Here is a 14,142-nt window from a genome sequence, read left to right as displayed (position 1 = left end):
CTGTGATTGGGTAAGGCCGTCCCTCCATGCGCCCGCCTCCCTACCAAACAACAGGCGAAGGGAAGCGACACTTGCAACTAGACCTGCCCAAGGTTTACCAAACCGGCGGTTAAAACCAAAATCGTAGCCGTTGGTTACGGTTACGGTTCCGAACCAAAACCGTGAGAATTTACTCGAACCGAAACCGTCAATTTTTGAACCGTGGTTCGGTTCAGGTTCAAAAATTTTATAACCGAAACCGTGCCGGAACCGCGAAAAACCATGAAATCAAGCCGGAACCTCAAAAAAATCGGCGGTTCTGAACCGTGAAACACCGTAAAAAAACCACCGAAAAACCGCCGGTTCGGAACCGAAACCGAAACCGGCGGTTTTGAAACTGGAACCGTAACCGCGAAACACCCTCGCGGTTCGGTTCCGGTCAGGCAATTTTCAAAACCAAAACCGGCGGTTTCGAACCGTAACCGCCGGTTCCGGAACCGTGGGCACCTCTACTTGCAACACGTCCTGCTCTTGTCTCATCCCCTAGGACAGAATCCCCATCCGCATTGCGCATTGCGGATGCCCTTTGGTTGGGCTTCAGTATTGAACCGTTATACATGGATGGCCCTAGACTCATTTGTAATTGAACTTATTGGACTACCACTACAACAAAAAAAATTCTTTAACGACATTTTTTAATACAATTAAGAGCGCTAATTTGTGTTTCTTATATACCACCAACGCTTTAAAAAGTGTCTTTATTATTATTGTCCCAACTAAAATTAGAGGACGCAAATGGAAGTGATTGAAAGAACAAAAGATTAAGTTAACATGTACTTAATTTAGGAATGCATCCTAAATTGTTGTTATTTTAAAAAAATTTCCAATGCAAATAATTGTGCCTCGATTTTTGTATCCTTAAACATTACTACTAAGTTTTTTTCTAGTGTACAAGAGGGTGCTAATTTATATGCATGATTATTCTAGACTAGCAAAGATAGTTCTAAATGTATTACTACTAAGTTTTTTTTCTAGTGTACAAGAGTGTGCCAATATTTATGCATGATTATTCTGGACTAGCAAAGATAGTTCTAAATGTCAGGAACTGTGTATTACTACTATTCATTAAAGGTTGGTTAATATTAATTTTATCATGGTTGTCAATTTGATCAAGGGCGGGGAGGAAAATGGATCGATATGGGCTGATCGTACCCAGCCTAAGTCGGATTAATAGTAGGCTATCTTTTGGGCCTCAGAACGCGAGCGTTTTAGTGGGCTTACTTTATTTTGTTTTGAAACGCTCTCTTTTGAAAAATTTTCTCATTAATTCATTTGAATTTTATTTTAAATAGTTAGAAGAATGCCAAAAGAAATTGAAAATTTTGTTTATTTGTAAGCAACATTTGGGCATCTGTCAGTCGAGAGTGGATATGTCATATTTCTACTTTAACATGTCCCGGGAATAGGACATCGAGTAAGCGTTATCCCATTTATTTATTAGAAAAATTGCAGTCGAATATCTGTATACTGAGCAAATAGATGATATAGAATCCACTATTCATTTGGGGTTTCGTTCGACTATAACTTTATAATTTATTATGATATGACTATTCATTTTAAATTAAATTGTAAAATTATTTTAGTTGAAGAGAATAATTAAGTTATGATTTATTATTACATATTTATCTATCTGAGATTAAATTATAGATTCAATCTCATAAATCAAACATAATAATACATATTTTTAATTATAAGATATACTCCCTTCATCTCACCAAAATAGAGATATTGGGATGGCACAGGAAATAATGCACAATTGATAAAGCAAGCGAGGAAAAAGGAAAGGTAATTAAAATAGTATTAGTGGATAATGAGACACGCATTATTATTAGTGTTAAATGGTGGGTTCTAGATCTAGGGGGTTGTTCTGTTTGCAAGATTGTATCTCGATATTAAATATAGAGTATGTTTGGCTCATGAGATTGCATCACAAAACTCAATCTAAGATGGATAATCATGTGATAATTAGTCATAGCCAACTTCATTCAACTAAAACAATCACACAACTTAATCTTAGATTATATCTTGATATTATTTTATCTTGCAAACCGAACATCATCGGGTAATATAAATTATAAATAAATTGATGTGTATAAGTAATGAGTTTGGATAACTTTTCATAAATAAAATAAGATTATTTTTTTATTAACGGACCGAAAAGGAAAATGTTCATATTTTTAGGGTTAAGAGGGGGTATTTTTATTTTTATTTTAAATCTAAGGGAACTATCAATATAAATTTTCGCATTAAAAAGATAGACTTAACTGTATAACTTATTACGTGATAGGAATCATTCATTATCTGACACAGTAATTAATCAGATTAGCATTAAAAAATAATATCGATAGGCACACAAAGTCTGAAAACACTCCTAAACAATTGTAAATTTTAGATAGATTTGGTTTTCACATATACAGATGGACTTGACTGTATAGCTTAATTACGTTTTAGAAACCATTCATTTAATAAGTAATTTAGCATTAAATACTTAGTAATCTTATCCGTCTCTTAACCGTCTCATCTCTTAACTATTCACGTGCCTCACTGTACTTTTCAGCTCATCTTTTAACTAAGAGACAGCACCTGCATCCCTTCATCTCTTAACCATCTCTTAAATATTCATTCAATTTCATTTTTTATTTTTAATTCCAACAAATTCATTTAATAAAAACACACTTCATTAAATAAAATAAAAATTACAATTTAAAAATCTAAAAAATAAAAAAATACATAATTTAAAATCCTAAAAAATAAAAAAGTACATAATTAAAATACTCTAAAGTAAACTATAAAAACTACTCCGTCGGCGAATCATCCTTTGAAGTCGGCGGTGCACCCAATCAATCCCGAATACCAAGTTGAGCTTTCAGATGCTCAATTCCGTCCATATGGCCTTCAAATTGGCGAGGATTCATTTTTGAAGTGTCAACCATCGTGGCGACCAGGTACATGGACATTAGGTTGTTGTAGCCCGTGCCGGAGCCCGAGACCTCGCCCGCCTGGCTTGATTCCCCCCCCCCCCCCCCCCCCCGCTGCCTCTCCCCCTCGCTCTCGCCGCCTTCGTCGTCTTGGTCCCTTGCGGCTGACGTCGTGCACCGGAAGAAGACCCCCCTGCATCATCGGTTGGCGTATCGGTTGGCGTGTCCTCACGTGAGGTGTTGCCTTCACCGCCATCACTAGACGAGTAGTGGCCACGCGCCGTGTGCTTCGTGCGTTTCGAGCCCGACTCGACACCGCCAGCCCACCTTTCAAGGTGGTGGACTTGCGACCAAACATCGACAAACTTGAAATCTTTACCGACGTCGTCTTTGAAGACCCGCAACGCCGCTCTCAGAATGTCGGCTCCACTGGCTCCGCTTTGATAATTCGCCTCTTCTACCCTGAATATTGCGCAAAAATTTTGACATCTTTGTCGCATCGGTCCCAATGACTGCGGAGCATCTTCACGTTGCGGGCAAAGGTGTTCTTCGGCCTTCGTGCGTTGTAAACTTTGGTGACTTTTTTCCAAAAACACTTGTTGGTTTGTTGATTCCCGACGACAGGATCGTACGAGACGCTGATCCAAGCGTTGTACAGAGCCAACGTCTCGTTTTGGCTGTATGGATGACGGCTGTCGTCCCCCACAACCTCGTGGTCGCCCTCTTCCTCCTCGGCATTGACGCCGATCCTGAGGCCGATCCTGCCGGAGCCGGAGCCTCCACCTATTGGCCAGTCGGGCAAAGTGCGTTCAGGTGGCATAAAATTCTCCGGAATTTGGGATAATCCCGGCGATTGCCCGTACCTCTGGGGGCGGGAGGGACAATAGTATGCATCCACTTCAAAATGTGGTGTTTGGTACGCCGGCGGAGTGGTCGAGGCTTGGGTGCCCGGCGACGAACCGGGAGTACCCAAAAAGTTGTACATGCTCGCCCAATCGTCGAACGAGTTCAAGTCGAACCGGCCGGAGCGCCGCCTGCCGGAGCTGCTGGAGTTTCCATCGCCGGATATTTTTTCAACAATTTGAGAGAAAGGAATAGATGAGTGTAGTGAATGGAAGAGAAATGAGAGTAGTGTTTATATGTAAAATGATGAATGGGGTATGAAGTATATTTATAGAATAATAAAAGAAAAGAAAAAAATTTTTAAAAAAAAACGACCGTTTGAGGCCAACGGTCATTTGACCGTTTTAAAATTTTATTATTATTATTTTTTATTAAATTCGAATTTTAAGAATTTATAAAAAAAAATTATTACGTCATAATTCCGACGACGGACATAATTCTCGTCTCGCCAGCTCGAGGCCGGCCTCGCCGGCACGCGTCGCGCGACGAGATGTCGCATCTCGTTGAGACGAGACGAACGTTGCAATGCTGTCTCGTCTCGTCGAGACGAGACCAAGACAGCATCGAGTCAGCCATGCGGCCCTTAAACAATTGTAGATTCAGAGAGATTTGAGCATGAGGTTAAATAAAAAGGTAGGTACCTCGGTTTCGGGTCTTGAGGCAGTGGTGGGACCGGGCATGTGCATTGAATTTGATAGCCGCCAATCATTGGCTGCAATTCACAATTTTGAATAGGTGGCCGGTGACGTGCAACACGTGGTCTATCTGTCTCTATTTGTAATATTCTACCCATTATTCCCTAATTTCAGTATCTATTTGTAAAATTAAACTCACGTTTTCTATTTTTGTTCTTTTATGGACTTGGATGTGCGGGTGCCTGTGACACAAAAATTAACATATCACCGACCCAAAACATATTGGCTAATGCGTGGTTGAATATCATTTACAGTTTACATGATAAGTTTCATATTACAATCAAGACACTTTAATAGCTTCAAATTGTAACACCTACATGAAAATGATATATATGATCGAGTTATCTAAAATGACCTAAATATAGAGTAGGAGTAATTGCTAATATTTACAAGCGAACTATTTGGATTGACTTACTGTGCGAAACAAATACCGCATTTTGTTAGGAAAAAATGGAGCCAAATAGCCTATAAACTATATCATGGAAATTGAAATGACCTATACTATCGGCATCAATAAGAATTTCCTATCAAATTAAACTAATAACAGTAATTTAATCTCAATAATACCAGGCCATTGAAACTATGTGGAGTAGTATATTTCATAAAAATGGATTCCGTTTAGACTATGAAATGAATCTGGGCAGTAATTAATTTCAAAAGTTCACTCACATAACTTGCAAATGGCAATAATTTATCTTTTTCGCCTTTTTGGGTATTATATTTATTGAATTCAACCATGTTGAAAGTATTCAGCTTTTGGTCTGCTTCAAACCAAAAGGACAGAGTAAAACTGTAAGATTTAGCGAAAGAATAATATTGAAAAGAGTCTTCTTAATTTTACTATTGCTCTACTTTAACTATTTATTCTCATTTTTATAAAACGAGTGTGCAAAAGTGATCGGGACTCCAAATAGCAGACGGAGGGAGTATAATGAAAAGTGAGTTGAAAAAGTTAGAGGAATGTGGGTCCTACTTATATATATTAATTTTATAATAAAATGTGAGTAGGAATGAGTTAGTGGAATATGAAGTCTACTACCAAAAATGGTACTAAAAGTGAAATGGGACAAATTTTGGGGGACGGACGAGAATAGAAAAGTGGGACAAATTTTCAGGAAGAGATAGTACTTTTTTACCATTTTTTACAATAGACCCTATATTCCACTAATTTTGCTATAATAAGACCCATCTTCCACTAACATTTTCAACTCATTAACTACATTTTTTAAAATACATGCCCTAACAAACAGTGACGGATCCAAGATTCATAAACGGAGGGGGTGAAATATACATTAGTAGGTTGGTTAAGGGCGAAAATGATAATTTTCTTCGATTTTCAGGGCGACGTCGGGGCAAACGGAGGAGGCAGACATGGTAATTTTATGTCCGGGTAAGAGGAAATTAGTCGCATGGAGGGGGCGATCGCCCCTTCCTACCCCCCAGATCCGCCAGTGCGAACAAATACGTTGTTGTATTGATGACAGAGGGAGTAGTATATTTACTGCACATCATAAATTTTTACAGTATACTCCCTCCGTCCGTGAATAGGCGTTTTTCCATTTTAGGTCGTCCGCGAATAGGAATCCCGGTTCTCTTTTACCATAAATGGTATAGGGTACCACCTTCCACTAATTCATTTCACTCACATTTCATTTAAAACTAATATATACAAGTGGGACCTCTATTCCACTAACTTTTTTTCACCAACTTTTCTTAACATTTCTTAAAATTCGTGCTGCCCATAAATGAGAATCCTAATGGCGGACGGAGGGAGTAATTAGTAATTTTTTAAAAATATTATTATATGTTGATAGAAGTATAGCGTAATTTATGTTTTGTCAAGGTGTTAAATTAATCGTTTTGCATAGGCCTGGGGAAATGGTTCTCGATTCTTGGTTAATCGAGAACCGAACCTTAAGGTTAAGGTTCGGTTCCGGTTATTAAGTTTAAGCTAATCTCGGTTCTGGTTCTAACCGAGAACTGAAAGGTTAAAACTGAATAACCGTCATTTTTTAAATATTTAATTTTTATATATTTATTTTAGTTTTATTATTATTGTTTTAGAAAAGTAAAAATTAGTTTGATGAATGATGTTGGTTTATATTGTTTTGGACTTAGTTTTGTAAACTTTGTTGGAATTTTGGTTTTTTATGATGGAATGGAATCATGGTTTTTGTTATTTTGATTTCACGACTTGTTACTTAATGTATTATATTGCACTTGAGTTCGGTTCCTTAGTTGGAATCGAAGACTGAATCGATCGGTTCCTTGAGAAATCGACAAAGGGTTCGGTTTCGATTCTGAATTTCGGAAAAAATGGGAGTCGGTTAACCGATTAATCGATTCGGTCGGAACCGAACCGACCGAATTCCCACCCCTAGTTTTGCATAAGTTGAAGGGTGAAAATGCAATTTTGGTGTATCTTTTCATAGAATGAAAGAATATTCGTAGAGTCACATCTCCATATAACAATCCTTGAATTTGTCTCTTTTGCTCAAAATTTATCCAAATAGAAATCGAGAGAGGAGAGAGAGAGAGAGAGAGGAGTAGCCCTGAAGCGAAGAAGAAAGAAGAGTGGAAATCCTCCCAGCCCCTCCTTCTCCGCCGTGAAATCGCCGACACCTTAAGCTATTCACATAATTAACACTGTACGTTATTTATATAATACTATACCGTATGTTTGCGGAAATCATTATCAGAAAGTTATAAATAATCCGGTAAAATCGGGATAAGAACAAATTGAAGCTCATTATTTGCTGTCGTTGACAGATTGGAACATTTTTGGCTGAGAAGATGGACGCCAAGTGTGTGGTGAAAGGCGGAGTGAAGAGCACGGCGGAATCGGGGTCGGGGAGGTTTCCTTTGACGGCGTGGGAGATGGCGACGGCCAGCGGCGTCGTTTTGAGCTTCCTCGTTGGGCTGGTAGGGTTGTATCTCACCATGCCTGTCTCTGATTACAGCTTCCTCAAGCTTCCACGCTCTCTGGAAGATCTCCAAATTCTCAGGTACTTTTTACTTTCGGCTGTTTTTTATTTCGGTTTCGGATGATTTTATGGTTGGATTGATTGTGCTTTCATTATTCGGAGAACATAGCTTCAACTGTTAGGTTCTTCCAATAAATTGCAGAGAGAAAGAGAGGCAATTATAAGAAATCAAGAGATCGGATTTCATTAGGTTTTGAGATGCTCTGTTTCCACATCTAATAAGCAGCTTAGTGACTAAACCTGAAAATTCGATTTTGGATTGGTCATTTTACTTCTTGAGAGGAGAAAGGCCTTCTGCGTCTAATGCCATAAATAAGTCTATTCTAAGTTCTGAGATCGAGCTAAAAATGGAAAATTGATAGGTTGTGGAAGACATAGTTCCTTCATCATGGCTTTCCGATTTCTCTACAGGCCTGATTACTGGTTTCAGCAATTAAATGCTTCAGCTACTGGTACCTTGATAAATATATAGTTGGTCCAAGTATATGCATGGAAAAAGCTTTACCAGATGGTCCAGCAGTCTAACATGTTCTCATTAGCATTAAATGTTTTATACTCCTATATGCCTACTAGTTCAGCTTTGTGCCCTATCAACTGATTGTTATACGAGCCACATGTAATCCTCTATTTTTCAATTTCAGTGATTGTAGACACTGGGCTGTTAGCTGTAAACTTGGAAATAATGAATCCTTGGGAAATCTTAAATTTGTTTGAGCTGCAAAAGTGTGCAGTTCTGTTGAGGTTTAGTTGAAAATTGAATTAATGACTACTTGATCATTTCATTGGATGAAAATTTTCGTTTGAGCACATAAAATATAGCAATAAGATGTTCGACTCTTTAATTCCTTTGTGTACAGTAACATTGTCATGCTTTTTCAATTTTTTTGCATACATAAGTTTCATCTCCACATGTAAGACCTATTCCTTATGTGTTTGGCTGTGGGTTGGTGGGATAAATTTAACGTTTTTGTGATATTTGTAAGGTCAAAACCTTGGAATGTGGTCTTGTAGTGAAAAAAGACTGCTATAAAATTTCTCCGCACTCCATAGCTCAACTAAAACCTTGGAAGTAGAGTTCTCTCTTTCAAAACAATCTACTTTCCTAAAGCTGAAGCTGAACTTATAATTAATTTTATTTGGAATGTACTATTAAACTATGCATGTAAATGAAATTCACCAAACACTGTTCTGAGACTTTCAAGGATAGGTGGTATTGTTCAAATGTTTTTGCTACTGGGATTAGACTCATGTAACAACTTGTGACCACTCCCTGACAAGATAAGAACCCTGAATTAATACAACTCTCGTAGACATATGCAAATGATGCTACAATGTTGCCAGTGGGCTGAATCTGATTACCATCACTAGGACTTAATATTTTTTCACTCCCATATCTTGTTTTTAGTCTCCTGCTGCACTGTATCCATTCTAGATGTTGTTCCTTGTGGTCTGGGCTGTCGGGCTTCTGCTTTCTATAGTACTTTGATCTGCTCCCGTCGTTTCTCAATTTTCTTCTCAATTTTATTTTTCTGTGGGTTTCACTTGTTGTTTGCACTGTTTTTGTGCTTAGTTCCCAAATTACTGTTTAAAGATATACACACTGATTCAGATTATAATTTTTCTTCCCATTTGCAGGGATAACCTGGAGAGCTATACAAGTGACTACACTGTACAGGTTCTTGTGGGATATTGTCTGGTCTACGTTTTTATGCAGACTTTTATGATACCAGGAACTGTATTCATGTCATTACTTGCTGGAGCGCTTTTCGGGGTGTTCAAAGGTGTAGCTCTTGTTGTGTTCACTGCTACTGCGGGAGCATCTTCCTGCTTCTTCTTATCCAAATTAATTGGCCGACCACTCGTCTTCTCTCTGTGGCCTGACAAATTGACTTTCTTTCAGGCCCAGGTGATCATCACCCGATACAAGTTCATTTACTATCACTTCACCTTCTCATGCTATTATCTCTCATACTTTTCTAGGTGGCTAAAAGACGTGAAGGGCTGCTAAACTACATGTTGTTCCTAAGGGTGACTCCAACACTGCCAAATACATTCATAAATGTTGCTTCACCAATTGTAGATGTTCCTTACCATATATTCTTCCTGGCGACCTTCATTGGGATCATTCCTGCTGCTTTCGTGACTGTCAGGGTATCTCCTCCTATGTTATACTTATTTAAATACTTTTTGTCTATTTTATATGCTAGTCATGGAATATTTGAATAACAAGTCTGGCCTGAGAATTTTCTATGCTTAGAGAATGGGGGCAAATGAATAGGTTGGAGTGTTCTGATTAATTTCTAGGGATATGTCAATGAAAAGGTGTTATCCTAGAGCATTACTTTACCAAACTGCAAAAAAAAAAATACTTGTGTGCCGTAGGCTCATAACTAATAGGCGAATTTACCAATTAATCACTAGTACAACAAAATGTCTTGCAGCTTGATTGTAATGGTAGTATTTAGCATATATTCACAGTAGCAAGTGTCGATACATTTACTGAAGAGATGAACCTGGAGAGCGAGTTTTCTAATGTACGGTTTGTTGCAGGCTGGAATAGCTCTTGGCGACTTACAGTCAATGGGTGACCTGTATGACTTCCAGTCTTTGGCCACTCTGTTTCTGATAGGCATCGTTTCTGTTACACCCACATTCCTAGGCAACAAAAGCAAATGATAATGCAGTGCTACTATCCATGGCTCTGATGTAATATATAAACCTATGGCACCGTCTCTGATCCCGATCGCCTTTGGCTCCATCACAGAGACAGTTTGCATATCAACTGATCCGATGCCTAAGCTCTTCAAGCTCACTCCAGTGGGAGTGAATTGTAAATTCTTAACAAGGTCTCTGGGTCATGTCTTGAGATGCCATATAGATCCTTCATTATTGTTGTACTATTATTTACCCATTTATGATATTATTAATCTGCAGATTACAGATTACTATCAATCTTTAATCTACTTTCTCGTTAGTGAAGTATTGTACTTAGATAGTTAAAAATAGAGGTTTTCTTTCTTCAACGGTGAAGTGAAGAGAAAAAACAAATTGGTTCTTTAATAAGGTATTACACTCAAAACACTTTCATGCGGAAATGAGTTTTAATTGATGTTAAAAAGTCTCTCGACTATGCTAGAAATAAATCTCAATGTATTAATTTGCTCAACTATTTCCACATCGATTTTAGCTCTTTACCCACTCAATTCATTTAACAGTTTAAGTATTTTTGCATGTTATTATAATAAGTTTTTGCTGTAGCGACAGATCATAATAACATCAACAGGAAAAAGATTAAAACATGGTTAATAGCATCGGCGTACAAAGTTAGCAAAAAGTCACCTCGAAGAAACCTTCAAATTGAGAGGGATAGTCATAAAGACAAGCTCATCAAATACTAAGAAAAAAGGAGAATAAAAAAGGGCATAGCATGCCTTGTGTTGAAATCAGATCAACAGATTCTCCTAATTCTGTGGTTGCATAAGAACATCTCCTATATTATTCTTTTACCTGGATGCTCTTGCTTTCTTCTTTTGTCCACCACTACGGGCGCCTGGATTACCTGCCTTCCGCTTCGTTCCAGCTACGTTTGAAGCATTAGCAGCCCGCAGGGCCTTTTCCTTCCTTGCAGCCACTGCTGGCCGTTTCTTCGTCCCAGAACTCTTCTCTCTAGCAGGTTGAGGCTTTGATTTGGCAGAAATGGTATTTACCTTTGTACGGACCTTCTTCTGTCCGCCGGATTTGCTTGCGTGCAAGCCCTGGTAAGAGACGTTTGCCTTTGCTGGTGCCTTATAACCACCATCTGGAGTTCTGAACTTCTTAGCACTATCGCTCTGTGGTTCAGAAGTGTTCATCCTCTTCGAAGAAGAGTCGGCTGGTTTAACATGACTGAGCCTAAGTTCACGATTCCGAATCCACATGTTACGTCTCTTGAGGGCCATATTGGCAGCATCCTTCATAGAACCAAGTTAATGATCAGGCGCATAACATGGAGTAAAAGAGTTGAGAGCCAAAACATGGATGGTCTTAGAACGGAATGGCAAAAGATGATTCTGTGAGCAGGCAAAGTTGGAAAGAGTGTCATATGCTAAAATAAACTCACTCAGATTAGACTAACACAGATATCATAGAAGTTCATAGACATCCAGTGGAAACCTTGGCAGGGCAAATGACTGGAAAAAGTTGCAAAAGCACAAGAGATCCATCAAGCTTAATAAGCATAGTTTCAAGAACTTTCACCCCTAGTCACTCTACCATGATAACACATGAAAAAGAACATAATATGGAAATACATTTTAACAACAAATTAAAAGGAATATCCCTGGTTTCACATCTAAGCATGAATTCTAAAATGATTAGATTGCTCAAGACATATCCATGACATCAATAAATGACAGAAATTCATTCTATTAATAAAAGAAAATTCATAAATTGAGAAAAGCTAGACATATAACTGGTTAAACAAATGCATTTATAAGAAAGAAATACTATAAATTAGTACTAAGATTAAGTTATCGACGGAAAATGCATCATTGGTTAAACATACTGCTCTTACCACAGTTTTAAATAACACATATGCAATGCCTTTCCCCAAGCTCGATCCAGGATCCCTGATAACCCGTACAGCTTCAACACTTGTTTCAAGATTTTTTATATTAGAGAATAACTGATAGATCTCCTCATCCTGGAAAAGGCAGAAATGCATAACAATGTTACAACGATAGTATATCGTGTGGTCGGCATTCTATATTAAATATGAACATCTTGCCTTGACATCAAAAGGAAGATTTCCCAAGAAGACTGTCCTTTTGTTTTCGTACAATAGAGGATTATCACCCTTCAATGTCTTGCGTGGTGGGCATGCCTTATCAATGCGGATATGATTTCCACCAACCTGAACAAATGCAAATTAACTACAGATGCCCACTATGTTGTATAAATTGAGTATGTACTTCTGTCTTAAAATCAAGTAGAAAGAATGTAAATGGTGGGAAAATGAACATACCACAGCCATATTATGGGCCAATGATGATTGAGCAGACTCCTCAGTTTTAAAAACAACGTAAGCATTGACACTGCAAAAAAGTTGTAGCCAATTTATGTTTGTTTGTTCAAATCAGCACTTGAACTACAACGTAACAGTGAGGATTAAAGTCGCATTCCAAAAACACCAATTTCAGCTGGACTGATGGACGTAAAGAATTAACGATACACCAATTTAAACAGGTGAAGTCATACAGAGTCTGGCATCTTGTTTCTACAATGTCAACTAAGATAACAAATATACGTGAGACGGATTTGGTAGACACAAAAGGCCGAAGCAAGAACTAATGCTATCAGAATCCACATTGAAAATATTCGAGCTAAGTCTTATTTCATACCATGAAACTACTACCACAATGTCTCCTTTAAACATACAACCAATGAAATCCAATAAATGAACGGACATGTTCAATTTAGAAGCGAACCTGTTTCCATTCTCATTGATTTTCTTCAAAATTACAGCACCCTTCCTCGGCATTTTTCCCTGCAAACAAAAGAAGACCACCATCACTCTTACACACAAAACAATCCCATAAACAGAGCACAAGAACGCCAAGGCAGCAGATCAGACTCACATCAACAATGGGAACAGATCGAATCCTCACAGACTCCACTTCACCAAACTGGCTAAACTCCTTGGCTATCTCCTTCTTCTTCAACTTTAGCGGCAAGTTCCCAACGAATATAGTCCTCAACAGCTTACCTTCATCATCAAAACCTTCCTTTGCCACCACCATATCCTCCGGATTTTCCATTTTCTTCTTCTCTCCCACCACATCACTTTCATCAACCTCACCACTTACACCGTATCGCTTCGCCTCGTACTCCGCCTCAACTTTATCTCTCTTAACCTTCTTCCTTTTCTTCTTTTCACTTTTCTCACCATTTCCCTCACAATCTTTCCTCGCAGTTTCTTCTGATTCAGAGCCTAAATTGTTTTTCTCACCATTATCACCGCCCTCCTTCAGTTTCTCTCTCTTACCCTTATTGCTCTTCTCCCCAACCACTTCACCATCAAAACCGGAACTTTCACCCTCAGCTTTTGCTTTCTTCCTTTTCTTTTGCTTCTTCGCCTCCGCGAAATTGGCCTCGTATTCGGCGTCTATCTTTTCTTTCCCTGCAAACCCTAGTCTCGAATCTTCAATTGGCAGCGGCGTTTTCAGAAATTTCCGGTGGAACGGATTGTCATCGGAGAAGAGAGAATTTGCAGCTGGAACTTCGCCGAACAAAGTCTTGAAAACTGTGGACGAATTAGAAGCATCGTTAGATTCGGAAACGTTGTTTGCATCCCCATTTTTCAGAGGATTCTTCTGTTTCTTTGTCATGGCAAGTAGGAAGCGTCAATTCGAGGTGTAGATTGAAAAGATATTTAGGACTGCGATTGAAATATGTTACTCTAGCTAGGTTTCCATTGTTCTTACTTTAAATATTCAACTCGCTTACACTTTACACATGATGTAAATCATTTTTATACAACTACACATTTTTTAAGCATAAACCAAAAATTTAACACAAAATTGAGGTCCAAATTGGTCCACTAAAGTGCGGTTCAGTTGTTATACT

General features: G+C 38.4%; 2 protein-coding genes across 2 annotated transcripts; one reads left to right on the top strand and one right to left on the bottom strand.

Moving 5' to 3' along the window:
* The first annotated feature begins 7,046 nt into the window (after positions 1–7,046).
* Positions 7,047–10,513, top strand: LOC125213213 (SNARE associated Golgi protein family). Its single transcript, XM_048113627.2, has 5 exons — positions 7,047–7,203; positions 7,325–7,560; positions 9,175–9,445; positions 9,520–9,690; positions 10,090–10,513. Exons 2-5 carry the CDS (start codon positions 7,349–7,351, stop codon positions 10,213–10,215), a joined length of 780 nt encoding a protein of 259 aa, XP_047969584.1. The 5' UTR covers positions 7,047–7,203; positions 7,325–7,348; the 3' UTR covers positions 10,216–10,513.
* A 297-nt stretch (positions 10,514–10,810) lies between these two features.
* LOC125213212 (uncharacterized) lies at positions 10,811–13,993 on the bottom strand. Its single transcript, XM_089068399.1, has 6 exons — positions 13,155–13,993; positions 13,005–13,063; positions 12,542–12,611; positions 12,305–12,430; positions 12,092–12,220; positions 10,811–11,489 (listed from the first exon to the last, which is right to left on the bottom strand). Exons 1-6 carry the CDS (start codon positions 13,902–13,904, stop codon positions 11,043–11,045), a joined length of 1,581 nt encoding a protein of 526 aa, XP_088924525.1. The 5' UTR covers positions 13,905–13,993; the 3' UTR covers positions 10,811–11,042.
* Between the last annotated feature and the right edge of the window lie 149 nt (positions 13,994–14,142).

This window comes from Salvia hispanica, chromosome 3 (genome assembly GCF_029641045.1).
Source record: "Salvia hispanica isolate PSC_SH4W2 chromosome 3, Shi_PSC_v1, whole genome shotgun sequence".
In the NCBI taxonomy this organism is placed as follows: domain Eukaryota; kingdom Viridiplantae; phylum Streptophyta; class Magnoliopsida; order Lamiales; family Lamiaceae; genus Salvia; species Salvia hispanica.
The sequence above is the reverse complement of the archived record's forward strand: the minus strand, read 5'-3'. Positions and strand labels throughout refer to the sequence as shown.